This window comes from Podarcis muralis, chromosome 14 (assembly GCF_964188315.1).
Source record: "Podarcis muralis chromosome 14, rPodMur119.hap1.1, whole genome shotgun sequence".
NCBI lineage: Eukaryota > Metazoa > Chordata > Lepidosauria > Squamata > Lacertidae > Podarcis > Podarcis muralis.
In genome coordinates, this window is record NC_135668.1 from 42389007 (window position 1) to 42416751 (window position 27745).

General features: G+C 45.8%; 3 protein-coding genes across 5 annotated transcripts in view; 1 reads left to right on the forward strand and 2 right to left on the reverse strand.

The window, feature by feature from the left end:
- DCUN1D3 (defective in cullin neddylation 1 domain containing 3) overlaps positions 1–9503 on the reverse strand; it is a 38362-nt gene extending 28859 nt beyond the window's left edge. Inside the window, exons 1-2 of one of the 3 annotated variants that reach the window (XM_077918541.1) lie at positions 9423–9503; positions 3905–4029 (exon numbers count right to left, since the gene is read on the reverse strand). The gene's annotated coding sequence lies outside the window, so the exon portion shown is untranslated. Of the gene's footprint in view, positions 1–3904; positions 4030–8355; positions 8685–8837; positions 8941–9422 lie in introns of those variants that run through there. The other 2 variants (XM_028707093.2, XM_028707094.2) reach the window with 2 other exon arrangements.
- LYRM1 (LYR motif containing 1) lies at positions 8924–19731 on the forward strand. The gene is made up of 4 exons (XM_028707104.2): positions 8924–9056; positions 15565–15723; positions 18034–18126; positions 19398–19731. The coding sequence occupies exons 2-4, from the start codon at positions 15565–15567 to the stop codon at positions 19512–19514; spliced, it is 369 nt and encodes a 122-aa protein (XP_028562937.2). The 5' UTR covers positions 8924–9056; the 3' UTR covers positions 19515–19731.
- Positions 19732–24489: 4758 nt separating this feature from the next.
- The window catches only part of DNAH3 (dynein axonemal heavy chain 3), an 83918-nt gene continuing 80662 nt past the window's right edge, over positions 24490–27745 (reverse strand). The window contains exons 60-61 of the mRNA XM_077918533.1: positions 26161–26298; positions 24490–25032 (exon numbers count right to left, since the gene is read on the reverse strand). Of these exons, the coding sequence (XP_077774659.1) occupies positions 24679–25032; positions 26161–26298 (492 nt within the window). The 3' untranslated portion in view covers positions 24490–24678. The remainder of the gene's footprint in view (positions 25033–26160; positions 26299–27745) is intronic.

A 27745-nucleotide genomic window follows, 5' to 3' on the forward strand; every position in this document is an offset into this window, starting at 1 on the left:
AGACCAAGTACTAGGCCGGCCAGTGGGGGTAAAAATGAGGCCAGGGCCACTGCACCTTTAACCATTGACTGAAAATAGCTCAGTCAGTAACGCATGAGACTCTTAATCTCAAGGTTTGATGCCCACACCGGGCAGATTCCTACACTGCAGGGGGTTGGACTAGATGACCCCCATGGTCCCTTCCAATTCTACTGTTCTGTGATTCTAAGGGTGCAGACTAGGGAATTTCAACAGGTGTAATTGGCATGGCAAGCAACAGGAACACAGGAAGTTTCCTTATCGTGAGCCAGACCATTCGTTAGCTCAGCACGGCCTCCTACACTGACTGGCAGCAGTTCTCCAGAATGTTAGGTGGTTGTCTTTCCCCAGCTCCACCTGGAGATGCCAGGGACTGAACCTTCAAAGCAGCTGCTCTGCCTACTGAGCTATGGCTATTCCCCCAAATGATTCAGCTGTGTTGTTCTGAGTCAGAAAAAGTGACCCATCTTGCTCCGTATTGTCTACACGTCCTGATAGTGGCTCTCCAGGGTTTCATACAAGTCTTTCCCCGCCCTACCCAGAGATGCCAAGATGCATGTAGAGGGACCTTCTACATGCCACACAGATGCTCTGTTACTGAGCTATGGCCCTTCCCACACAGCTCTCAGGGGGTGCCAAAAGCAGCCAGGGAAAAGTTTTCAGTCCCTTCTTTTTTCCTCTCTCTTAACATTTTTAAGGGAAGAGTCCCGTCTACGCTATTTGCAGATATTCAAATAGAAATACTTTCAATAAAACCATGAACGGCTTGAAAAGTGTACACTTTGTCGATTTCCAACACCAACACCAATGCCTTGCCCTCAATCAAATATTTCGTTTCAACTCTTTGACTACTGGAATAACTTTTTCTTTTAAAGATACAGGGCATTGGGACATTTTCCAGAGTTTTCTGGGAAATTTGCCAAGGCAAAGTTTTCCAGAAAACCCACATCGCTATCTGGGAAATGTGTGTGTTCTTGAAAAGGGGTGTTTGTGTGCGAGGGGGAACCAGCAACCCAGATGCAAATCTGCATTTCCCTAAAACTCTGAGCCAACCTATACATCCTGGTAATAGTGTGTTTACAACTGCGTGCTTAGATGTATGGCCAGCGCTTTCTTTCGGATTGTTTGTTTTTTTAAGCAGCAACTAGGAAGTGCAATGAAGAGGGAGTGGCTTAACCCATTCCCCACAAACCATTTTCCCACTGTTACCCCCCCCTCCCCACGCAAAGTGCTAGTTTCAGCAGATAGCACCACTCGTGTGTGCAACTAGCAGCTTCAATGGATAACATTTTCTGGTGATCAGGAGCTAATCCCCTACCTTGTAGATCTCATCTGGATTTCACCACCACTTGTTTGTTTCCTGAGGTTAGAGCATGGTGCTGATAGCGCCAAGGTTGCAGGTTCGATCCCTGTATGGGATGGCTGCCTGTTTCCGCATTGCAGGGGGTTGGACTAGATGATCCTTAGGGTCCCTTCCAATTTACGCTTCTAAGAAAGCGTTTGCCATGCTTCTAAGGGCGCAACTGTAAACACATCCTTAATGAAACGTATAGTTTGGCCCTCACATGCATTTTGTAATGGTCCAGACATGGGGCTGTATCCAATGCAAGCCTTACTCAGAGTAGACCCATTGAAAATAATGGGCAATACCAACCAAGGTCCATTTATTTCACTGAGTTTACTCTGACGATAGCATAGTTGGATACAATCCTTGAGATCTAGTCGCCCATATAAGAGACAGAGGGTTTCCCCACTTTAAAAACTGCCGTATTGGCCTGAATATAAGCCTCACTTTCCCCGCAAATTCTGACTGTGAAAAGTGAAAGTGCGGCTTAAATTCACAAACTTACAAAAATTGGCTTTTACAATATCGCTGCTGAAACAGACATACGGTAAAATGGAATGGGTGTGAGTGCCTGCGGAATTTTAAGGGAGTGGCTTATATTCGGATATTGTCTTTTTTTCTTTTCCCCCCTTCAATTTTAAAGCTGCAGCTTATATTCAGGCCAATACGGCATTTATATGTTTCTATCTCACCTTTCCTTCAAAGAGCCCAAGGTAATGCATATGGTTCTCTACTCCCCCATTTCATCCTCACAACAACCCTGGGAGACAGGCTAGGCTGAGAGATGGGGACTGGCCCAAGGCCACCTGGGGAGGCGTATGGTTGAGCAGGGCCCCACTCTGCTGCCTTAAGCAAGCCTCAGCTTCTCCCCAGTCCCATTTGTTTTATCAGGATTAACTCTGCACGCCTGCTTTAGCTTCCTGCAGAAGCAAATGCACATAACTCTGAAAGCACAAAGTGCCACATAACTGCCAAGCATTGTTGTTGGCCACCCACATCGCTCACCGTTGAAAAACAAAACACCTTGTGCCTTGAACTCAAGGCCCTCAAGACGACAGCACTTTATATCTCACATTCCACTGCCACGGGTCCTGCAGCCCCCAAGAGAGACCCACTTCACAGAACTCTAGCTAGTTCTGCCTAAAAAGCTACTTCATAGCAGTCAACATCATGCTACTACCGAGATCCCAGATGCTGTTGACCACCCCTTGATTGTCACTTAGGTAAAGGTAAAGGTACCCCTGCCCGTACGGGCCAGTCGTGTCCGACTCTAGGGTTGTGTGCCCATCTCACTTAAGAGGCTGGGGGCCAGCGCTGTCCGGAGACACTTCCAGGTCACGTGGCCAGCATGACGAAGCTGCTCTGGCGAGCCAGCACCAGCGCAGCACACGGAAATGCTGTTTACCTTCCCGCTATAAAGCGGTACCTATTTATCTACTTGCACTTAGGGGTGCTTTTGAACTGCTAGGTGGGCAGGAGCTGGGACCGAAAGACGGGAGCTCACCCCACCGCGGGGATTCGAACCGCTGACCATACGATCGGCAAGTCCTAGGCACTGAGGTTTTACCCACAGCGCCACCCGCGTCCCCTTGATTGTCACTTAGCAGCAGCCAATCCACGAGGAATCCTGAACTGTTTCCATTTCAGCTGGTAATGGCAAGAGCTGCACCTTTAAGACCTGATGCTTGAGCTTGCCCTTTTCCTCTGCCCTTCCTACCCCTTTTTCCTTATGTGCCATGTCTTTTAGATAACAAGCCAGAGGGCAGAGACCGTCTTATTACTGTCCCTTGTAATAAGAGCCTTCTTGGCTAAAGAGCAGGGTAAAAAGGCTATAAATAAAATGCAAGTTGTCTTCATTGTGTGGTATTGCATCATCCCTGGGATAAATCAAACACCAGTGATTTGCAGCATTATTTAATGTGGATATTCTCAACTACAACAAATTGGATTTCCTTTATTCTTCTCTCTGCCGTCCCGCCTTTACTTCTTTTGAACCCTTCTTCAGTTCCTGCACATGCTTGCAGAATGGGAAAGTCCGTATGTGTGTCTACTACAACCACAAATTGCTTAATATGTGACTTTAAAGACGCAGTACTGTACACATTTAGGAAACTAGCATGACATTTGAGGTGGAGATTGGTGGCGATGAGGAGGTGAGAGATGTGGGAAATTGAGGCGCATCGCTATATGTCCTGTTATCACAAATGTGCAACTAGGGAGAGGGAATTCTTCCACTGTGAAAATCTTAAAACTTTTCTACAAATAAACAAAGGTGTTCTGGGGAGTGGGTGGGAATCCAGTGCAACTGATAGCATAACAGAGAGGTTTAAGAGTTTCCATTGGAACGAAGCTAACACAACCAGACTGTTAATCTACCAGCATCCAGCATTAACACTGCTTGATAGGAAGGACAACTTTTCATTCCTTCTCCGAAGCTTCCTGACTTGCAATCACAACACAGCTAAGGGAGCATTTCCCCCTCTCCTCCCCACCACCTCCTAAGGCTGAGCAGCACAGATCTTTACAGAAGCAGATACATACCCGGTTCTTTCTGGCAGGGTATTCCAAGGGTGCCTCTTCTCTCGCAGTGAGTGTATAGACCATGAGCCCAACAGCAGTGGTCACAAGTCTTCAAAGCACGGCTGGGCATCCATGAAGTCCAGAACCTATGATTTAAAAAGGAGAGATAGTATAGGTTTTCAGTTACAGGTAAAAATCTGGGAAAGATGTCCTGTCCAGTGGTTAAGATCCTAATCTTATCCACCCAACATTGATGGTACGCACCCACCCACCCACCTTCCTTGTTGATTATTACCCTTCCATCCAGACTGTTAAAACTCTTGCCAGTTTTTAATGCATATCAGCAGTGAAGCATCCAAAACGGAATGTCTAGTTGATGGTTTGTAGGTCATATTTTTCAATATGACCTTTTGGCTCCTGAAATTCATTCTGATGGTGCAGATAAAATAGATCAGGTACAATTCTACAAGATGTGTTGCTGGTGTGTGAAAACTGTCAAGATCCAAGGATCCCCAGGCATGCAGCTCCAGATGGTGGAGATGTCAGGTGCCATTCTGACGCCTGGGCATCTTCACTTGGTCGCAAGTGGCCAATAGCCAGGTGCAAAACGCGTCTGGCAACTTTTGAATGCTGCCTATGTGACAACTATATTACAATCAAAATTCTTACTACTACTGAAGGCTCAAAATATCAACATTTGTAAAGATAAAATAAAGGCAGCCTGTACATCTGATGCTACAGAGAACGTCTAAATCCAAACATCACTTTTTAGCACTGTTACACCACACATAACAGTGCTAAAAAGTGATGTTTGTTGGGCCATGCTTTGGTCTTCATGCTAAAGCTTAAAGTGGGGCAGGGAGAAGCGTTAGCTTGGAGCATTGGAAATCTCATGGTCTCCAGAGCTTATTCAGATTCACTGGCTGGGTGGCATGAGGGGCTAGGGTTTTGCATATTTGATGTTAACCATTCAAAACCAGAATTATCGCAGGAGTGAAACGTATCTGTCTCTTGCTAGTTGGCACCCAGCACATTTGTGGAAATGACCTACAAATTATGGTAATTACATGCAGCTAATATATGCAACTTGCTCTAGCCCTTGGGCTTGAGATACATTTCCAAAGCTACCACCCTTTCTTGAATGTTTGAAAAAAATTGCTAAGCCCTCCATCACTGAAGTTGCTCAGTTGGGGATGGGAAGAAGGACTGGAATTAGATGCCTACTGGAAGAGCAAAGGTAGCCATGCTGACCCACTAAAAAAAAATCCAAATTCCAATATTAATGAAACTGGATAGAATACACCTCTATTAGAAAGGCCAACTGAGAGTCTGTGCTGTGCAAAAAGTGATCTGTGAGTCTTAAGGAAGATGAAGTTCTTCTTTAGGAGTTCAGTGCCATGAAGCTACCTAGTTGGCTGTCAGCTAGACAACAAATATCTAATACCTAACAGGGTTGCTGTGAGGAAAAAACAGGGAAGGGGAGAACCATGTGCACCACCTTCAGCTGTTTGAGGAAAGGTGGGATATAAACGCAATAATACTAATAAAAATAGCATTTGGTAAGGCCACAGTCTCCCCACCTCTGCTCTGAGTAGCACAGCAAGGCAATTGAAAAAAAGCAGAGCTTCCAGGAGCTTTAGAGGAAATTTGTGGTTCGAAAGTCTATTCAAAGAATTTAAGGGATAGGCATCCCACTGGAGTCCAAAGCCATTCTGGAAGAGACAGAGCATCAATTGTTTTGGCCAGATTGCCTGAAGAGTGCAAACATTCTTCTCAATGGTAGCCGTAAAAGGAAACAACTTCCAGTTAATGTTTGCTTAACCACTGCTTGCAACAATTGTTAGCCATTTGTCATTAACAAACACGTTTCTATTACACTGCCACAAATTGGTTAACTTAACACTGTGGCCTTGGCATCCTGTTACCACTGCGTGCATATTTAAATGTGTGTGTGGAGGGGTAAACCTGTGGCCCTCCAGCTGTTGTTGGACTACAACTCCCATCATCCTTGATCGTGCTGGCAGGAGCTGATGGGTGGGACTGCCCAACCATGGCTGGAAGAACATCTCTGATTTAAATGGATAATCCAAAATATCCACTAGCCATCCCTGATTTAAATGGATTGTCCAAAATATTTTTTAAGAGCAGCATTTCATTATACTGGCAGTTCTCTTTCATTAAAAAAGACACCCTCAGAAATGCACACCTTAAGAGGATTTGCTTTTTAAGAAAGAAAGAAAGAAAGAAAGAAAAAAAGACAAAAATCTAGGGGCTGCATTTAAATCTAAATTATAAGAGATATGTATTTTATGAACCTACTTGGCCACAACTTTTTAGCTCAAAGGCCAGTATTTCAGAAACAAAGAAATACAAATTGTGCAAACCGAAGTATTTTAGGTTATTAGTATTAACTTTTTTAAAAAATGAATATTGTCACTTTATTTAAAAACACACCTCTGAACTCACTGCTCGCGTAAACACTAAACCCCCTTGGGGGCAGGGTGTTATGCTTTTTTAAAAAAATCTACCTCCACACCCTTCAGATAGGAAGAGAATATGAATAATGACTGGAAAAGCAAACCACACTGGAATGTGGCGTTTTGTTTGCACGTTTCCTACACAGCCAGTTAAAAAAAAGGGAACACATTTTCTACAGTTAGGGAAATCCCACTTCTCGTTTCACTAGCTACAAAGCACTTTCGTTGTTATCCCTTAATTCTTCAGAGAAAAAGACACCCAACTATCTCTTTGACAACCACTGCAAGCTCCTCCCTGAGACCTGGATCCTGTACCTGAGCCACACAAAAAAGAGTAAGCACCACAAAAAGATTGGGGAGCCCCCAAGGAGGACCCAAACACAACATCGCTCTCCCTCCTGTGGTTTCAAAAGCATTACTGCAAGGAAGCAGAGCAAAGCCACCATGGCTACTAGCCATCAAACACAGGCGATAAAACATCTAAAAGCATATCCGGTACAGATGCAGACTAGGAAAGGTCTCTTACTTAATAAGAGACTTGTTGAAAGGGAAAAGGCAACAGAGACGGAGCTGTCACCCCAAAACCTCACCCTGTATGAAGGTGGCAACGAGAAGTCTATACTACTACTAGGGCACCAGCGAAGTCAAGAACACTGAGTGCTCCACCCCATAAATTAAGTAATCCTCAGCATCTTAGAACAGAAGAAAAGATCTGCTAGTTCAGACCAAAGGCCCATCTAGTCCGGCATTTCATTCCTGGTGGTGGTCACCTGGAATTTTTTGGGAAGCCCACAACCAGGGCATTGAGCCCTTTCCCAGGAAGCCTTTGGTCATCCCTGAGGATGTGTGCAAGTCTTCTGAACACAATGGATCTCCTACTCATTTTTTCCTCACTTCCTCTGCTGTTTGTCTCATGTCTATTTCAGGATGTAAGCTCCTCAGGGCACGGACCTGTCATACCTGTTTTTTTGTAGATGACACTAAAGAAATAAATAAGGGAACAGCCTCTTCATCACTGAGGTATCAACAAGAGGTCATCTTTATCTGACCCTCAATTGTGGAAGCACCTACAAAATGATGTATTATGACCACAGTCCAATAAATTGACTTCCTGAAAGAGGAGACAGGAGATTGGTGATCTTGCACTAGTGGTGGTGGTGAAGGTGTCAGTGTGCCAGACTTTGGGGGCGTGGAGGGGAAGGGACTGACACTTTCCCATTTTCCTCCTCTCACTTGGGGACATTCATTTGGAACAAGAAAAACCACATCCACGTTCCATGCTCACGACTAACACAGATTACAATATTTCACAGTATAGGGGAGGTAGCGAAAGCGTGTTTGGGATGGATTTAAGCGTAGGCGGAATGACCAAAAAACATCAGTGTCAACTGCCTCTGCATATTAAACGATCTTTAATTTCTGAAAGGGGGAAGTGCCTCCTTCAAAAAGAAAAACCCAAAACCAATGACCACACATTCCAAACATTTATGAGAAAGTGGTGTGCGCATATGTGTTTAACCACAGTTTAACCATCCCACTCTGAGCACACCAGGATGGTTAAAATAGCAGCTTCCACCCTGCCACCACTTCAAGCCACATATTAAAAAGGTGCAGTCCCACACACTTACTTGGGAGTAAGCCCCTTTTGAATTTGGGCAACCTGCCCTGAGAAAACTTGCCCAGGATTGGACCATGGGTGGATCCTTACTTTGTAGCTTTAAAGGGGGAAGGGCGAGTTCCCACCAAAAAACAAAAGAACCACACAATTTTGTGAATAAGGGCGGGTTTAATACCACTCCAATCTAAACTCACCCTGGGACACAAAGTGGCAGTGACGCCATCCCATCCTCCTAGTCACACATCCTGGGGTGGGAAGCAAACCTCTGAATTTACCAAGTAAAAATGCACCCAGATCAAGCGGATCCTAACACCTAACTAAAAGGAGGGGAAGCTTCCACAGACACAAAATCTGACTAGAGACTGCAACCAACTCACCTTCTGAGATAGGGGAGGAGGAGACACTTATATTTGGGGTGGGGGTGTTGGGAGAGGTGGGAAGTCAGGGAAATTTACACGCCCCAAAGTTGGAAGCAGGGGGGGGATGGAAGACTCTCTCACCCCCTTCCTCCACTGCCCCTGCTTCCCTCATGGGGACTTTCAGGGCCCCCTCATGACCCACCCCAACCCCTCCAAGGGAACACGTATCCCCCCACCAGGGCTTCAAATCTTCCTCCTCCCTCTCTCCCCACCCCGAAGCCCCTTCTAACTCAGGGCAGTCCAAAGGGGGAAGAGAGACAGAGAGAGGGGGGCGGTGGGGGGGGAGAGCTGAGGACCTTGGCAGTTGCTCAAGGTGGGGGGGGGGCAGGGAGCCCGTGTGTGAGGGAAGGGAGTGGGGGTGGGGGGTGGGGAAAACCGACGGGAGGCTCCCCAGCCCCATCCCGAAACGGACGGGAAGAGAGACAGCCCAATTCACTCACCCCTCCGCACCAGCTCCTTACAGCGGCCAGGGCTCCCACTCGGGCTCAGCCTCCCCTGCATCACTTCCGGGGGGCGGTGTCCGTTTGGGAGTCAGCTGGCGACGCGCTGACGCAGGGCGGCGCCCGCGCCGACGTGCCTGACGCCGCACGCCGTGAGGGCAAGAGGGGACGCTGGACTCCCCTGCTCCCCCCCCCCGTCGTCCTCCTCCTGCTTCTGAGGTAAGTAAGGGAGGAAAGCCGCGTCGGGTGAAACTATGCTAGGCGGGGAAGGGAAGGGCGATGCCTGCCTCAGGTAAGGGAAGGTTGGAGTGCTCACGGGGGGTGGGCGTGTCACGGGGGAGGCCAAGGGAAGCGTTTTGAAATGAGGTGTTGGTTGTGGGTGTGGCCTTCCGCACTCGCCACCCCCGCCCCCTTCGTATGTTGGTACAGCCCAGATGGTTTCTCGGGCTCCCTAGAGCGCTCGAGTTGTTCCTGCCCTCTCCTCTAGAGGGCGCCAAAGCGCCTTGGCCTGGCGACAAAATGGCGTCGCCAATGTCAACCAAGAGAGGAAGAACATGACCCCCTAAATGCACCCCTTTATAACACCTTGACGCCTTGGTTGGGTCTCTTGGCAATCAATCACACCCCCTGCCATCTCCTCCCAGCGCTGTGCCCTTGCTCGCCTGCTGAAGCTGCCATGACAACCTCACTTTCAGGGGGTGGGGCTTGAAGGAGCTCAAAGGCGGGGCCTTGAAAACCATGGGGCGGAGCCTGATGGCTTAGTTGTGATTGGGAGTTGATAAGATGCTGCTTGAGACCATCTCAGTCCATTGGGAGTCTAGTCTCCTATGGTGAACCCCTAACACATTGCCCACCACCATTCCTGAAAAGATGCAGATTTGCATTGCATTTCTGTATTCAAATTTTTATTTATTATTTAATATGATTTATATGCCGTTCAAGTTCCCATCAGAAAACGTAAGGGCTCCGCCCCACCCCGCCACTATACCCTGAAACTCAGGCTTTCCATGTAACATGCAGGTGAAGTCTACACTCTATATGTAAAGCACAGTTACACCACTTATAACAGTTACAGCTTTTCCCCAGTCATGGGAAATGTAGTTTGTTAAAAGTGATGGGGATTGCACCTCTGTGAGGTCAGCACCCTTTGCAAACTACACTTCCCGGAATGCTTTGGGAGTAGCCATTTTGAATGGATGCCGGGTTAGTTTCTGTTGCCCCATGACACCATCTCGTGTTCAACACCACCACCCATAAGTCATAGGTAGATAGGGCGTTAGCCACGAATGGGGAAACTTTGGAGTCTCCAGCTGTTGCTGGGAGCCAACAGCTTTCACCCCCAACCATTGGGCATGCTGGCTGGGACTCTTTTGAGTTGGGTTCCAACATCGGTAGAGCCACAGTTGCCCCACCGATGGTGTTAACTGATGGGAAAGTTAAATTAAATTATATTCAAGCCAGCAGTTAAAACATCAGTGACAACTGAGCAAAGCTGAAGTCCGCAAAAGAAACCCACGAACGTAAGGGAAGCCTTTGTTTTAAAATGTGAGCCTACCCTTGAAAGCAATAAGCGAAATTGAAATAAGGAGAGGAGCAAGAGCAGCACTTGCTGTGTGTATGTGGCTTTCCAACTGCAACTCAGAAGCCCTCAGCATTACTGGCGTGTCTTCTGAATGGGCTCAGTTGATCTGAGTCAAAGCAATGGGAGGTAGGAAGGAACTGGTCATATCATGGGCAAGCGTAATTTGTGGGGAATAATTAGTTTCATTAATATTTAGATCCATTGTTTTATTTTGGCCTTGGCCCAGTACTTGATAATTTCTATTATTTTCTGAGTGCTTAGTCACCTTTGCCAAAAGGCCAAAAATGAATAAGAAGTGCAAATCCATTATTTTGCTCCAAATTTGGGTTGTATATTTTTGGATGCCTCGTTCTTATAATGAGTGCAGGGATAGCTGAGAAGGTCATTTGTCGTGCTGAAGAAAAAATAAATAAAAGAAGAGTTCCAGGAAAAGACTTTGTTCATGCTGCTGAGACTTATAAGGTGAAATTAAATTGCTGGGCTACAGCGCTGACCGAATTCTACATGTATTGATGTTTTGGGAGAATTTCCTAGGAGGTGGGAAACAGTTGTCTGATTGCATTTTTAAACATGGAATAAGGCAAATCTTGTCCTATTAGTCTTCATCAGAATTCTTTTTATTTATATAACAAAATTTATATAATTGAATGCAGTAGAACCTCAAAGCAGTCTACATACAGAACAAAATACTAAAATTATCATTAAATACAATTAAAAGTGGGTATTAAAAACATTCAAAAGCAGCTGCAAGCTAAAAAGAGAGTAAAAAAATCGATTTCTGTATGTCTGGATAAGCTTGCCTAAACAAAGATGTTTTAAGGCGACAATGGGAAGAGTCCAGCAAAGGCATTTGCTTGATGTTAACAGGCAAGGAATTCCCAAATATAGGAGCTGCCACAGTAAAAGTTTCATTTCCTATGAGTGTGGAACAAATATTATGTGGCACCTCTAGCAGTGCCAATTCCGCAGATCGAAGCGGCCGAGTGGGCATACCGAGTGGGTAAGGCGACCCCACAAGTGCAAAGTATAAGAGGCTGAAGAGTTCTAAACTTTCTTTTTTAAATTATGTCACCAAATAGGAGAGAGAATAACGTTTGAAAAAAAACAAGGAAATGTGCCTATGATCCTTCTCTCTCTCAATTCCACCCCATGGTTGGTAATGTTACTATCCAAATTGCCTTTGGTTTCAGGTCATCCGTGTGCATTTTTTCCTGACAGAGCACATCTTGGATGTATTCGAAGCAATGAAAGGATTTCTCTAGAAAAGAGCTTGAGTCAGTGTTTTCCTTCTGCAACTAGGAAATGCAGTGAAGGGCAGGTAGAAGTCCTTGCAAGATCATTGGCGGCTCCTGAGCAGGTCCATCTCTTGCTCCTCTGAACCGCCCAGTGCTAAGAATTGCTGCTTTTTATATTTATTTTTTAACGATGGGTCCGTCTAGTTCAGTATCCAGCTTCTGACTATGGCCAACCAGACCGTTTCTAAAAGATTGGCTATTTTGTTTATTGAAAACCACCCCCTCTCTACTGTTCAGGGAGAAAAAAAGACTCCCCAAGTGAGGACTTGAACCCAGGTTCTCCAGCCATAGCCTAATACATTCACCACTACATTGAGTTTCAGAATCACAGCTGCCAATGCACAGGAACGAATCAGGGACCTATAGATATTGGCTGCATTCGCATCTAATAAGGTAAAGGTACCCCTGCCCATACGGGCCAGTCTTGCCAGACTCTAGGGTTGTGCGCCCATCTCACTCTATAGGCCGGGAGCCAGCACTGTCCACAGACACTTCCGGGTCACGTGGCCAGCGTGACAAGCTGCATCTGGCGAGCCAGCGCAGCACACGGAACGCCGTTTACCTTCCCGCTGGTAAGCGGTCCCTATTTATCTACTTGCACCCGGAGGTGCTTTCGAACTGCTAGGTGGGCAGGCGCTGGGACCGAACGACGGGAGCGCACCCCGCCGCGGGGATTCGAACCGCCGACCATGTGATCGGCAAGTCCTAGGCGCTGAGGATTTACCCACAGCGCCACCCGAGAGATTTATTCAGGCCTGTGAGGCAAATGTGGTCCTCCAGGCATCAACCCCACATGACAAGAAGGGCTGCAACCCAGTGGTAGAGGATCTTCTCTGCGTATCGAAGATCCCAGGTTCAGTTCTCAGCATCACCCAGTAGGGCTGGGAGAGAACCCTCTCTGTAACCCTGGAATGCCCCTGCCAGTCTGCGCCAACACTGCTGAGTTAGGTGGAACCAAGGCTCAGTTTAAGGCAGCTTCCTAAAATACCCAACTTCACACAAAAGATCAGAGCAGTGCCTTGCTAACCGGCTTGCAACCTCTTCAGCAGCTGCAGCCCTAATCCCGTTCCCCTTTTGCTCAAATCCCAGCGCACTAGTCGAAACAGAAGCTTGCCCAAGTATCTTGCACAAAGAGGGGGATGTTTGAAATGCCCACCTGCTCCTGGCATCGTTAAACCAGATGAGCTGTTGTCGCAGGGGGGGAAATGAATCCTGTTCATGCCAAACGACTTGATAGTTTAATGCGTAACTGTGCACTGGAAAGAAGGTGATCTTCTCAGCCAAGCAAAGAATCCTCCTTCTCTTCAATGTCACGGGGGGCGAAGCATGCCAACTGTTCATTCTTCCTACTAGGAAATCTGCTGAATGTCCACCACAGCGGCAGGCCTCTTGGCTTTCTTCGCTCGTGTTTTACCCCAGGGTTGAATTTGACCCACTGACTTTTCCGTTGTTGCTGCAGCTTAAATGTGCGGAGCCGTGAATGATGATCTGTCACCGCTCCCAGCTGCAGAGCAATTGTGGGCCATCACTTCAGCTAAGTGTTATAATTTAGCTCTTAAGACAGCGAAATGGGGACTCCCGACACCGGCCGTTCTTGGAAAGGCGCCCAAGAGTGGCGTTAAGCAGGCGCCGAGAACAAAGGCCAGAACGTCCCCTGCTGATGTGATTCCTCCGCAGGAAGGTAGAACAGTTGCTTTGTATCCAGAAGGTCCCAGGTTCAACCCACAACATCTCCATATGGGGCTGGACGAAAAACCAAAGGTTCTCCCGATCTGGCCTGCACTTGGTGAGAACAGTGCTAAGATAGATGAGCCAATGCGTCTGATTCAGTATAAGCCAGCCTCCTGTGTTCCTGTGCACACATGGATGTGTGGTATTAAGAGGCAGACAGCGGGAGACCTCCTAACCCCAGAGGGATCTTAGAAATGGGTTTCCTTTCTGAAGCTTTCTGAGCTCAAATTAGGAAGCTGCTGTGCCTTTAGTGTACAGTTGTGGGGAACTGTCAGCCTTCCAGATTTTCCTGAACTCCAAATACCATCAGCCATCAAGCATGACTCAAGGCCAGGGATCATGGGAGTTATAGTTCAGCAAGATCTGGAGGGCCGAAGGTCTGCACACCTGAGCCAATTGCTGAGCATTTTTGTGCAGCAGGGATGGGGGCCCTGTGGCTCTCCAAATGAAGGAGCTGGCTATGTTGAGCCTGGAATGAGGAGTCAGAGAGGAGATCTGATAGCCATCTTCAGATATCTCAAGGGTTGTCCCATGGAAGATGAAGCAAGCTTGTTTCCTCCTGTTCTGTAAGGTAGGATTCAAACCAGTGGATTCAAGTTACAAGAAAGGAGATTCCGACTAAACATAAGGAAGAACTTTCTGAGAGTAAGAGCTGCTCAGCAGTGGAACGGTCTCCCTTGGAAGGTTGTGGACTCTCCTTCCTTGGAGGTTGGCTGGCCATATGCCATGGATGCTTTAGCTGAGATCCCTGCATTGCAGGAGGTTGGACGAGATGGTGCTTGGGGTCTCTTCCAACTCTACAATTCTATGTTTATATGATTCAAATGTTGTTGGACTCCAACTGCCATCAGCCCCAACGATTTTGGCCAATGGACAGGGAGGACGAGAGTGGTAACTCAACATCATGTGGAGCGCCACAGGTTCCCCAGATGTTGCTACAACTTGCATCATCCCTGGCCATTGGCCATGCTTACTGGGGCTGATGGGAGTTGCAGTTCAGCAATATCTGGAGGGCCAAAGGTTACCCATCCTTGTTCCAGAGTGCTGAACAGTGGCCAAGTGCCCAGTCCAGCTCCAAAACAGAAAACGTCGTATTCACGGTGATGCTGTGGTCCCTTCATTGGAGGAGAGGTTTAAATCTGGTTTGCCCAATAACTGCACCAGCCAAATCCAGCCCCCTAATCCCCTGTTGTGGGACAGGCAATCTGGCTTGGCCGGTTTCTGAGCCGTTCTGAAAGACCACCATTTTCCTTCAGCCTCCCAAAGCCTAGTTAAACATTTGCCATCTGTTCCTTGAGAAATGACAATAGGTCGCCTTTGCCGAGAACAGTTAAGAAAGGGAGTATTGTGCCCATCTTGTTGAGAATCGCTGTCTGGATTCACAGACAACGAAAACTTAGTCTTGAGTTCACAGAAACCTCCGGCATTAAAAGACCAGAAACCCCGAACAACAGACAAGCTTCTGTTCTGAGACGTAGGTTGGATCTGCATTCATCGTTCTTGAGTCAAATGTGTTCGTGTTATAAATGGATCACTGGCTTGGATCCAGCATGCCCTTTGACATACCCTCAAACATTTCTCTGACAAAAATATGGACGTCCTAATTTTACTATTTACACCCCGCCCATCTGACTGGGTTGTCCCAGCCACTCTGGGCAGCTTCCAACATATATAAAAACATAATAAAACATTGAACATTAAAAAAACTTCCCTATACAGGGCTGCCTTCAGATGGCTCAGGGATCTGATAATTCCATAGCTTCCCAACATTTCTTTACTGAAAATAGAGACGTCCTAAGGAAAAACAGGGCATTCCGGTGTCAAATCAGAAACCGTGGCGGCGTCTGTAAATCCGGGACTGTTGCTGGAAAATAGGGACACTTGGAGGGTCTGGGATTCCCACCTCCTTCCCCCAAGTTGGAACACGGAAAGTAAATGTTCTCTGTCATTGGCAGATGATAGTAGTTTTCTGTCTTTTCTGGTTCTTTGTGTTCAGCTAAGAGCCATTAAAATATTTGAAAACTAATTAAGGAGTATGTGAAAATGTCCCATCTGTTTGGAGGCCTCCTCCCACCCCCACAAGCATAAATGTTGGTGGGTCTGTTCCCTGTTTCTCTAGATGACGCCCGTCACCCGTCAAGAAGTTATTGGCCTTTATCGCAAGATATTTCGCATCGCCAGAAAATGGCAATCGGCATCCGGCCAGATGGAAGAGACCATCAAAGAAAAACAGTACATTATAAATGAAGCAAAAACGTTATTCCTAAAGAATAAAAATGTGAGTGTTTGTCTTGCTGAATATTTATGGGTTTTGAGTTGGCATCGAAGATGGCAGGAGGACTGGCTTCTTCCCGCTCTGTCCCAGCTGACAGGGCAAATGTTCTTTATATGCAGACGGTTGCTTCTTTTTAGACCAGACTGTGATCATCATCGGGTTTCCCCATGGAAGAAACAAATCCAGGATCTATTATGAAACTAATGAAGCTTAAGCTTCAGGGTCCCTAATCTTGGAGGGGATGCAGAAGCAACTGTAGTAAAAAATTTGGGGTCTATTAGACCCAATTTGAGTTGCAATCCCAAAGTCAGCAGCACAGATGTTGTAAAGGTGTGGTGATCTGTGATCTGTTAAGATAGCAGTGGTTACCCAGACCTTGTTATCAGTTGCGAAGGGGCTCCCATGACAGTTCAAGCTTCAGGGGGCCCCAAATGTACGTCTGCCAATGAGCAAATCATAGGTCGGGGTAGGGTAACTTTTTCAGCCCAAGGGCCACATTTCCTTCTTGGCAGCCTCCCAGGGGCCACATGTTGCTGGTGGGTGGGGCCATATGCCGAAGGGGGCAGAGTACATAGCTGTCAACTTTTCCCTTTTCTTGCGAGGAATCCTATTCGGAATAAGGGAAAAAGGGAAACATTGACAGCTATGGCAGAGTAACAAATGTGAATCTCACCTTTGTAGAATAAGCTAGTTTCTGCACCGGCTCAGACATCCCTCTCTTCCTTCCATCCAGATGTAAATCCTACTGAGGTGGCGTACAAAAAAAACTCTGACCTGTTGTTGTTTTTAAACAACAGCAACAAAAACCACATACCCACCCACAACAATACCAGCATTTGAAAAGCAATCAGGATCCTTCCCACAGAGCAGTTCCTGGTTAAATGGCCTTAGCACAGGGCACAACCCAGTTGTAGGTCCTGAAGGACCAGCTGAAGATCAGTGTGGTGAAATACCACCGTAATGGGCTGTAATCTGATGCAACTGTGTCGAATCGTAGAGTTGTAAGGGACCCCAAGGGACATCTAGTCCAACCCCCCGCAATGCAGGAAATCTCATCACTGTCCTCCATCCAATTTGAAACCCTGTCAATTTGAAATTTCATCCAGTTTGAAACCAGACCAGACCCTGCTTTTCTTTGCAAACCTGCTAGCAGTTTTATTGCTGCACAAAGACAAAAGCCTGTGGTTTTTAGCCCCCTAAGAGTTCAGTAGCCTGTGTTTTCATGTTGGCTGTAGAGGTGGGAGAGGCTAGTCCAGGCAGGGAGCCTCTTAGCAGGCTAGTTACAAAAAATGCCTTCTGCCAGGCAGGCTGGCTAAACAGGGGGTTCCATCCCTGCTCCAACCAGCCTCTTGGATTTCCATCTGTGGAGGAAGAGGCTTTCCTTTCTTCAGATGCTGCTGCAACTCTGATCGGCCCCAGCAAGCACGGCTGATTCAGCCATGTTCAGCAATGTCTGGAAGGCCAAAGTTACCCCACACCAGCTCTGTGCATAGCATAGCAAGAGGTGGACTGTAGTGACCCATTCTTCCTTTGCCAGCCTGCTCATTCACTTGCATGGAATTCCTGTTCGCCTATGACTACCAGGCGAAGGCTCAAATGTAAAGCATGCGAGTTCTGTTTTAAGAATTCCTCCTTTGGAATGTTTGGGAGACAAAAAACCCCATGGCTTTGCTTTCCTGAACTGTGAGCGATATATATTTTTATCAAAAGTAGACCTACAATTTAATTAAAAGGCAGCGCAGTCCAAACGGGTAGGCGCGAAAAGAGCTCAAATTAGACACTCCGTGGGAGAACAAAGAGCTGCTCTGAGTTAAATTTGGAATCAAAGGGCTGCTCCAGAGAAGAGATATGGGTACCTCACATTTAACAACGCTCTTTGATCCCATTGATTTCAATGGCACTTAGGCACACAAATTTCCTTCCGAGTGTGCTGTGTGGCCTTGATCAGCAGCGGACGTTGAACGATGCTAAAATTTGGCACCCCAACCTCTCCTGATCCGTTCTGCAGCATTGTTTCGGCAGGCCGACACCCAGTGCTACCGCAGCGGTCCTGCTAGTCTAAAACCGCCTCTGCCTTGATACTTGGCCCAGTGGAGGCTGGTCTGTTAAGGTGAATGGGGCATTGCTCCATCAACCTCAGCCTCAACCTCAGATTCTATTTTTTTAATAAATAGAATCAATAGAATGTCCTTGCCTGGGCTAGTGGGAGAGGGAGGGGGGAACCCTGCAAGGTGATTTTTGAGATGGCTAATTTCTACATGGATTCACAGCTTTCTATTTTGATTTCTGTTTTGTCTTATGTTGTTTGAGAAGTTAACAGATCCGAAGCTGATTAAACAATGTATAGACGAATGCACAGCGAGGATAGAGATAGGACTTCACTATCACATCCCCTATCCAAGGCCTGTAAGTAGAAATCCACCTGATGTGAATATCTTGGCCCCATTACTCCATAGAATTCCACATGTTCTAGGCAGAAGCTACTGAATCATCCCATTTGCTTCTCCAGGAACAATCCTACAATTACTGCTAAGCATATGAGTCAGATTGAATCAGGAGTATATCTTCAAAGATGTCTCCCACATCTGCAAGAGTCATTAAAATGATGTCTTTTAGTAACACAAGTTGCTTGGAGAATCAGGATGTTGGCTTGATATTTAATTACCATGTAGCACCGATTCTCAAATTTTTAGACTTCAAATGATATTAATTATCAGCCCACAGACAGTCACAAAGACAGTTCCTTCTGTCAGCATTCAGTTCTTTTTGCAAGTGGGGGTCCAATATGGCAGTAACCCATTTGTTTCCCCGCTGCCCATACAGTGTTTACCATGATTTTACTCCCCAGATCTCAGAACCTAGGCTGAATTGATAAACCACATTTTTGAGATCGGCTCGGAAATCAGAGACCACAGCCAGAAATTGGATTGCAAACCCTCATTTGGCAGAATGTTTGAATTGGCAAACCATGATTACGTCCATTGTTGTGCTTCCAGAGGCCATTGGCTCAGAGACATGAGCACGGAGCGAACAGAATACAAAAGCAGACCCACAGCTCTAAATTATGGTTTGCCTGTACCTTTGGAAGCTCACTTCATGGTTTGGGTTCTGAACGGTGGTCAGTGGAAACCATGGTTCAGCACAATATCTGAATTGAACCTCTGGTCTTATTTCAGTGTAACAGTAAATGGTGAAAATACTAATCTTGGTCAGTTGGTTCCTTCTCACCCTTTCTGGAGCAAGGGGTGGGAAAGGAACCCTGGCTTAGCATTAAATCTGAAGGAGATATACTGGTTTGTTTGCTCCCAAAGCCAAAGTTAGCTTACTTACTGATCATGATTTCTTAGAGCAAAATCACTAATGATCTCTGGTTTGGAAACCAAACTGTTTCCTCCACACACTAGGAAGGAGGAGATAAATGGTCCAGAAATGCATGTCCATGGTAAACATAGCTATGGTTCAACCTAAGGTGTGAAAAGATGGACCATGGCATGCCTTTATGGGGACAGAAACTGGGATGTGACTCCACTTCTTCCAAGCCCACATGCAACACCCCCTTCATTGGGCTATGGCAGGGGGGTGGAACTGGTTGCATGTGTGTCTGTTTTCTGATTTTTTTTTTTGCAGTTTCCAATCGTTTGGGTTTTTAAAAATTATTTTCTCCTTGCTTCTCATAGACTCATCTGCCTCCCATGGGTCTCGCCCAGCAGCACGGCCGTACTTTTCGACATCAAGAGAAGCTGAGGAAGCTTTCCAAGCCAATCTACTTGAAATCCCACGATGAAATTTCATAATCAAGACTGTTGCCTGTGTCATCCCGGACTGCTTGGCAGATTCCTTTCATGCATAAATGAAACTGGTGTGGTTTGCACTTGCTGACATCGCCCTCAAGGCCAGGGGCCCACTTGATCCTGAGAAGGCGATGAGTAAGGATACAATCAAACGGTCTTGTATTTATTAAGAGTCAGCAGATGACTCACCAATAAAAGTCAGATGATTTATGATAGGAAAGGCAAAGTGTGATGCGTCTTGCATTGTAGGAGGATATAGCACCATGCAGAAAGGGTCAATAATCTTCTGAAACCTAAAACATTGTTTTTCAAAGACTACACCAGCATGGTGTGGCAAGTAGAAAACACCTCTAGTAGACAACAGAATGGTCTAGTTTGGGCAATATTTTCCCCGGCCTTTTTGCACATGGCTGAGGAGTGAGATTGTGCCTTCCATTCCTACCCACTGGCAGCCCTAGTCTCTCTCTACATCCTCATGCAGAGCCATAACTTGTGCATAAAATCCAACGCATGGAGGTCTAGCCAGTGGGAGATCCTGGCATGTTTCATGTGCGCTTATTGGGAAGTAGATGTCAGCCCACAAGCACTCATTCAGCATGTTACCCACCCAACTCATTTTAAGGCTCTTGTGCCTTTGATGAAGCACTCATCATCAGCTACTGTGCCCTATGTTTGGAAAGGGACAGGGTTGAAAAACATCAGCAAAGACAGAAAATAACCCTCTGGCAAGGTGCCTGAAATAGCCCTCCAATTTAGACCAGGGGGGGGAAACCTTTGACCCTACAATATTTGAGGGAACCACAACTCCCATCACTCCTGATCATTGACCTTGCTGGCTGGAGCTGATGGGAGTTGGGAGACCAACAACATCTTGAGGACCACATGTTCCCCATCCCCGGTTTAGGCCTCCCTTTCAATGGATTATAATTTTAAAGCAGGGATACAGATCCTGTGGCCCTCCAAATGTTGTTGGACTCCAACTCCCATCAGGCCCAGCCAGCATAGCTGATGGTCAGGGATTATGGGAGTTGTAATCTAACAACATCTGGAAGACCACAGATTCCCTTGTTTTATAGCTGAAGGTCTAATCTAGATTTGCGTGTGGGTCAAAATCAGGCCTGCTATTAAGAACATACTGTTCCATGTCGGGAGATGGTACCAGCCAGTTGTTAACATAAACAGAACTCCAGGCAAAGCATGGAATAATCCACCTAAGGTTAGCAGGATAGTGGTGTCTCTTGCTGCCATAGGAATAATGCAGGTCAGCCTGAGCTGTTTCATTTGAATGGGGTGATGCGGTGAACAGCAGCTTATGAACACTTCTTCAAGTGTTTTGTGTTCTTGGTAGCAACTTGTGTCAACAGGGTATGACTCAAGTAAGAAACCTTTTTCTTGCAAATGACTTGAAAGCACAACTTTTATCCCATCAGAGAATTCTACAAGGTAGAAATGCAAAGTCCTCTTCTTTTATCTCTGTTAAGGCTGAATTGTTTCTTGTGTTGTATTTGTGGAAACGTCATTGTAAGAGGCCTGAGTTACTCTTCCCCAGAATGTGTAGCTTCAGTCATTGCACACGTCCTCTAAAATGTGTCCAGCCCATTCACTGCTTGAGATATATGTTGTCCATTAACCACAGACAGCTGTGCAGAGGGTTTTCCCCCCTTTGAATATCCATCTTTTGAATTCTGGGCTTAAAGGAACTAAAAGCTTGAATATCCAAAGTATATAAATAAGGCAAGTGAGCTGGTGCAATGAGGTATTGCGTGGCCTAATTAGCTGAGTCAATATTACTATCTGGTTATGGCAAAAGCTCAGGGGTAGAACACCCAGTTCTGCAAGCAGCTCACTAGATGGCCCCAGGCAATCAGAAAAGGGTCTCTCTTCAACATTCATGAATTAAACAGCATCCAAACCAGCTGACTCCTGGGAAAATGCAACTTGGTTTTAAAAAAGAGCAACAACAAAACCGAGCCCCAACAATATACACCTTTTCAGCTTTTGAAATTTGATCAGGGCGTCTTGAAATTGCTGCTCTTTGAAAACCTGAAGTTATTACACCTATGATCCCCTTTCAAAGCATTTTGCGCTTCTTTGAGAAAAGACTCTGCATAAGCAGAAAACAGTTTCACGGAGTTAATTAAAGCTTCCACAGGAGAAGGCTGGAAGGTACAGCCCAGCAGAAAGTGCATACCTAAAAAGAGGAGCTGCTGCTGCTGCAGGCTCCCCCCCCCCCCACTCCTCGGAGGGGCAAGGCTGGTTTCCCCACACTGCCTGTCTTGTGCCTTGCACCCCCCACACTTCAAGTGGACACTTCAAGTTCCTTCTTTATGTTTTTCCCCATGAGTAAGGGTTACAGCATTTGGGGCATTTTAGCTCATCAAAAAACAAACACAAGGACATAATAGAAGTGGATACAATTGTGCATCATGAGGAGAAAATGGCCATGAACAAACCTTTCTTCCCCCTCTTAATACCAGAGCCAAGGAATCAGCCAATGAAACCGAATGGTTGACAATGCAGTGTCTTCCATAGTTCATCTGTGCACAATAGGCTATTGGCACAACAGCGCCCTCCCCACTTGTGATTCCCAGCAGCTGGCACTGAGTGGCAGACTGCCTCTGGCAGTGTGGAGCAGAACGCAGCCATCATGGCTAGCAGCCGTTGATTGCCTTATCCATCAAATCCGTCAGCCTTTGTTTTTAGGCAAGTCCATATGTCCTCTGATATTTGGGGAACACCATTGCTCACCATAGCTTTGCATGCAGAAGGTTCCCAGGGTCAATCTCCAGCAGAAGGTGATAAGAGAGAGCTCCCATTTGAGGAGCTGCTGCCTTTCAGAGTAGTAGAAACAAAATTTAAAAATTCCTTCCAGTAGCACCTTAGAGACCAACTAAGTTTATTATTGGCATGAGCTTTCGTGTGCATGCACACTTCTTCAGAGTAGGTAACTGTGTTAGGCAGAGATATACTCTAACCTGGTCAAAGGCAGCCTTCCTATAGAATTGGCAAACCAAGCAGGCCACATTCCAAGTTTTTCAACCTTGGCACAAGACAATTTCCCTGGAAGCAGATGCTCTGCCATGTGTCTTTCCATCCTTCTGCATGTCTTCCTTGCTGCTCGAGATACAATTATTCAGACATGCAGCCTATGTGTCATATTTGACTCATCCTCTTCTTCCTTCTACATCCAATCCAGTCATTTCTTCCTGTCCAACTGACTACAATAATAGCTTTTCCCCTTTGAAGTTGTTCCTTATCTATCCTACTGCTTTCTATGCTGCTGTGGGTGTCTGTCCCATACTAAATAAATGAAAAGGTGTGTGTGTGTGTGCACGCGCGCTGACTAATCAAACAGCAACATAAAGGGGGAGGGGAGCAATAAATAAATAAAAATCAAAGGTGGCAGACTTAAATAAACTTTGTGATGCCCAAAAATCTGTGTTCCCCTCACAGAGCTGCAAGCTCCAGAGTTCTCTATGAAGAGGAACTAACCACTCTTAGCACCCTTAATAACTCCAGTGCCCAGGATTTTAGAGGGGGAAGTCATGACTGTGTAAATAGGTATGATACTGCTTTAAATGTATGGTGCAGATGGGGCCTAAAACCACAAGATTAACATCTGAGGCAGAGAGGGGAAGGCAGAGGGCAAGGAAGACGTTACATAGGAATGGATGGATTATGAAATCACAGAATCAAAGAATCATAGAGCTAGAAGGGAATAAAGGGTCATCTAGTTCAATGTCCTGCAATGCAGGGGCTCAAACCCATGACCCTGACCTGAAAATGAAAGCCATGGTAGGAACTGGGGAAAGCCAGAAGCAAAGTTGAATGAAATGCCAAGGCAAAGAGTTCGGTGAGAGATCTGGCAGTGGTGCCTTTCACTTCCTCTTTCTGGGAGCACCCTCCTGAGTCACCCTGAGAGCAAACGGGTTGCTGTCAGTGTGGCTGTTTGTTGTTGTTGTTTAGTCGCTTAGTCGTGTCCGACTCTTCGTGACCCCATGGACCAGAGCACGCCAGGCACCTCTGTCCTCCACTACTTCCCGCAGTTTGGTCAGACTCATGCTGGTAACCTCGAAAACACTATCCAACCATCTCGTCCTCTGTCGCCCCCTTCTCCTTGTGCCCTCCATCTTTCCCAGCATCAGTGTCTTCTCCAGGGAGTCTTCTGCAGGGGAATGGAAGGGCCCACTTCTCAATCCGCAATACAAAATGGCTCGACCCAAGAGAGAAAGCAAACTGAGAGCAAAGCAGAGAGGACCTCCAGACCGTCGCTAGTTTTGGGTGAGATTCAGCCACATCCCAGCAAATCCTGGTTGTGCAGTCGAAGGCGATTGGGAGGCCTTGCACAACAAACCCACTCCCCCCCCCCCAAAAAAAGAATGGTCTTTTTACAATAAGAGATGAGAAAGTGCCCTGGAAAGTGTGGGATAATGCTGGCTTGAAGCAACATCGCTCACATGCACAGCATACATTTAAAGCACATGGCCTCCTCCAAAGGACCTAGAGAACTGTAGTTTACCTCTCACAGCACTACAATTCCCAGGATCCTTAACAAACTACATATTTGTCTGTGAGATTGTCTTACCGCATACAAGCCCTCTCAGACTGCTTTGATCTGTGGAACTGGCACTGTTACAGATGTTCTGCATCTGTAGGAAACTGATCTTTTAATGTGGTGGCCCCTATACTTTGGAACTCCCTGCCTATTGATATCATGCTGGCAGCTTCAGTGCACTCTTTTTGGTACCTACTTAAAACATGCTTGTTTAGACAAGCCTACTTCTCTATCTGAAATACTGATGTGTTTTTAGTTCACTGCTGGTTTCAATTTTCTGAATGTTTTAAATTGTTTTTACTAATAATTTTATTGTTGTATTCTTTTTTAAAACCCCTTTGAGGGTTGGTGTTGTTTTTAGAATCAAGCAGCATATAAACTTTATGACATGCATGCATGCAAACATAAATGTATGGTGTAGATGCAGCTGTTGTCTAACCTCCCTGGAAACAAATCAGGATGAATGTGCAATAAAACAAGTTGCTCAAACCTTAAGTTTTCTTTATTTTCAATGGGGCGATGGTTGTAGCCAGAGACTTCTTTCTTTTCAAAGGGGCGATGGTTGTAGCTGTGCTTTTTCATCAGAAAGCACAGGCATGTGACACCAACCATTTAGTCGTCGAGCTGGCAAAGCGCAGCTACGCCCCTATTGATCCAGTGCTTCTGGGGCAAATCGGAAGGGAGCTCAATGGAGAGCACGTAATTGGTGGAGTGGCCAGTGGTGGACAGGGTGCCTCTCCTGGCACTGGTTTTGTAGACGGGGCACAGGTAAATCCCTTCGTGCAAAAATTTGGAGCTCTCTCCAGGTTTCAGCCAAATGATGGGCAGGAAGTCGTAGAGGATTTTGGGAAAAGACTCTCCAATCCGCATGGTCTCCCTGTCCCAGCGGGCCCCTTCCAGATAAAGCCCTTTCACGTAGGCTCCATCTTCAGGCAACTGAGTCATACTGTGCTCCTGTGTCATCACCTAAATTGGGTGGGGGAAGGAAGGAAGAGATGGTGTATTAGAACATGGCCTAGGTCTTGCAGAAGGAAGGTTCTATCCAGGGCTAGTTGCTAGCCGTGGCAAGGAATGTCTCCTGCAGATCTGAAGCAGGACGTGCTGAAACATCACACCCAATCCTTTGTGACTCAATCTACCCAGAAACTCCCCAAGTATCTACAAGGACTGCCCAACATGCTTTCTTCCCCATCCGACTAGCTCACTACGGGCTTCTTAAACATAAAGAATGGAAGAGAAATATCTACAAATGCTTGCAAAAGCTAGATCGCAACACTTGTCCTCATATTTCTAAATGTTCGTTACGCTTTAGTTCATAATGCTCTCCACTTATTACTTTTGAATCTGTACTCTCTGCACAGCTCCCCAAAGACATTTTCTGAGACAGGGTAAGGGTAAATCCCATAGCTCCTCCCCCCCCCCTTTCTCTAACAACATGCCATCAATTATTTAATATTTTACTATTATCTTCTAACACTAAGGGATCAATTAAGTAGGAAAACGGCCTCTGTTGTTTCTGGCCTTTGAATGCTCTGAATGGACTCTGGAGGATGCAGCTTCATAAATCCATGTTTTGTGGAAGGAAGGAAGGAAGACTTTTTTTTACCAGCCTCAGTGTTTTACAATGGAGATCAGTGGTACCATCAGAGCAAAGGTGTGTGCCCAGGGCTCCATGTAACAGAATGAGCAGCCCCCCCCCCCCCAATGCAGTAGGATGGCCTTTTTGAAGTAAATGATATAATATGCACTGGTATTTAAGGAGAGATGGGTGGATGCAAGTCCATGAACTCTAAAATTACCTAACTATACCACTGGCAGATATGCTTTATTGTTCCCTAGATTCCAGTTCATGCAAATGTCCCAATCTTCAGTAGCCTAACTCTGATCTTTACAGATGGATTGGCTGAGGGCGATGGAAGAAAGACTTTCTCAGTGTACACCCTCTGAAATTAATGGGCATGACTAACATAGGTTCATTAATTCCAATGGGTTAAGTCTCAGTAGGGTTTCGTTGGATACAATCCTAGGTTACCAAGTTTCATTTTGCATAGTATACCGGAACTCTTAAACATGGAATGAAATTGTTTTACTTACCTCAAATTCAAATCCAATGTGATCTATTGGGATGGTGTATTTCCTGGCATAGTTCTGTGAAACTCCTGTCAAGAAGGACTGAGTAAAGTAGAAACCGGAAATCCAAAACACAATTGGAGGTCCGTGATTGATCCACTCCTGGGTTTAACATGAATCGGCAAAGCAAATAGTTATTATGTGGCATTAAAAGAAACAACAACTGCATATGGTCAGCTGTAAAGTCTTGAAGGCCAAGAGCTTGGGGTAATGGAATCTCAAACTGTCAGTCTCCACCATTAAACAAATCTGTAAAGGTTTACGTCCGAATTTATAAATATTAGGATAAGAAAGTGACACCGCACTTAGCTGAAAACACCAGCATGATCGTTAAGCATATATAATTTAAAATATTTAAATTTAACACACTTTTTTGGTGTACGCATCTACTTCTGGGGCTTTTATTAATTAATTTATTGTTGGCAACTGCTGTCTCTCTTTGACGCTTATCTAATAATTAAGGGTTGTCACCAACTAGTCCTACTCAAGAGCAGACCCATTGAAGTTAATGGACTTCATATTTACATTCACACTTCACATTCAATAGGTCTACTCTGGAGCAGGACTAGCATTCGATGCAACCCAAGATGTCTTAACAGCGAGAGCTTTTTTAAACCTCTATTCCTGCAACAGTTCTTCTAATCTGTGGCTCTTTCTTAACCACCTAGCTAGCTTTCTACTTCCTGCCTCCATTTACACTGCTTAGATACTACCGAGTTAAGCCATATATAAACTTTTGAAGTACAGTGGTGCCTCGCAAGACGAAATTAATTCGTTCCGCGAGTTTTGTCGTCTTGCGATTTTTTCCGTCTTGCGAAGCACGGTGTCGGAAAAGTTTTGGAAAAGCTTCAAAAATACCAAAGTCTTCAAAAACCTCAAAAAAGGCTACCACACCGCGTGCTATGAGTTGCTCCTCGAAGTCAAGTCGCAACTGTATTAACGGTGTTAAGAAAAAGGAAACAAACTTGCAAGACATTTCCGTCTTGCGAAGCAAGCCCATAGGGAAAATCGTCTTGTGAAGCAGCTCAAAAAACAAAAAACCCTTTCCGTCTTGCGAGGCATTCGTCTTGCGAGGTACCACTGTAAAACAAGTAAAATTGCATCCTGAGTGAATACTGAGTTCCCCAAACCAGTTCCATATACTTGAGCCATCCCAAGAAATGTCAACAAACCACTAAAAAAACAGAAAAACAATGATTAAATACAAGCAAGCATTGACAGAAGTAAAATACACATGAACACACACAAAAATCTTTTAAACCCATACAAATGATTACAGTAAAAACAGCATGGCACCGGCCCTCTCATTAAAAGCAGTCAGTTACCAAAAGCACATTGGAACAAAAAGCTGTTCACCTGCCTGTGGAAGGACAGCAAGAAGGGAGCCAATTTAACTTTTCTAGGGAGGGAGTCCCAAAGTCTGGGAGCAACCACTGAGGAGGCCCTGCATAGGATTGTTATGACTCTGGCCCATTTTGATCTCTCTCAGTTTCTCAAGTCAAATCAAGTCGTTTTATTACAGTCAATGACCAGTATCAAGACAAAAACA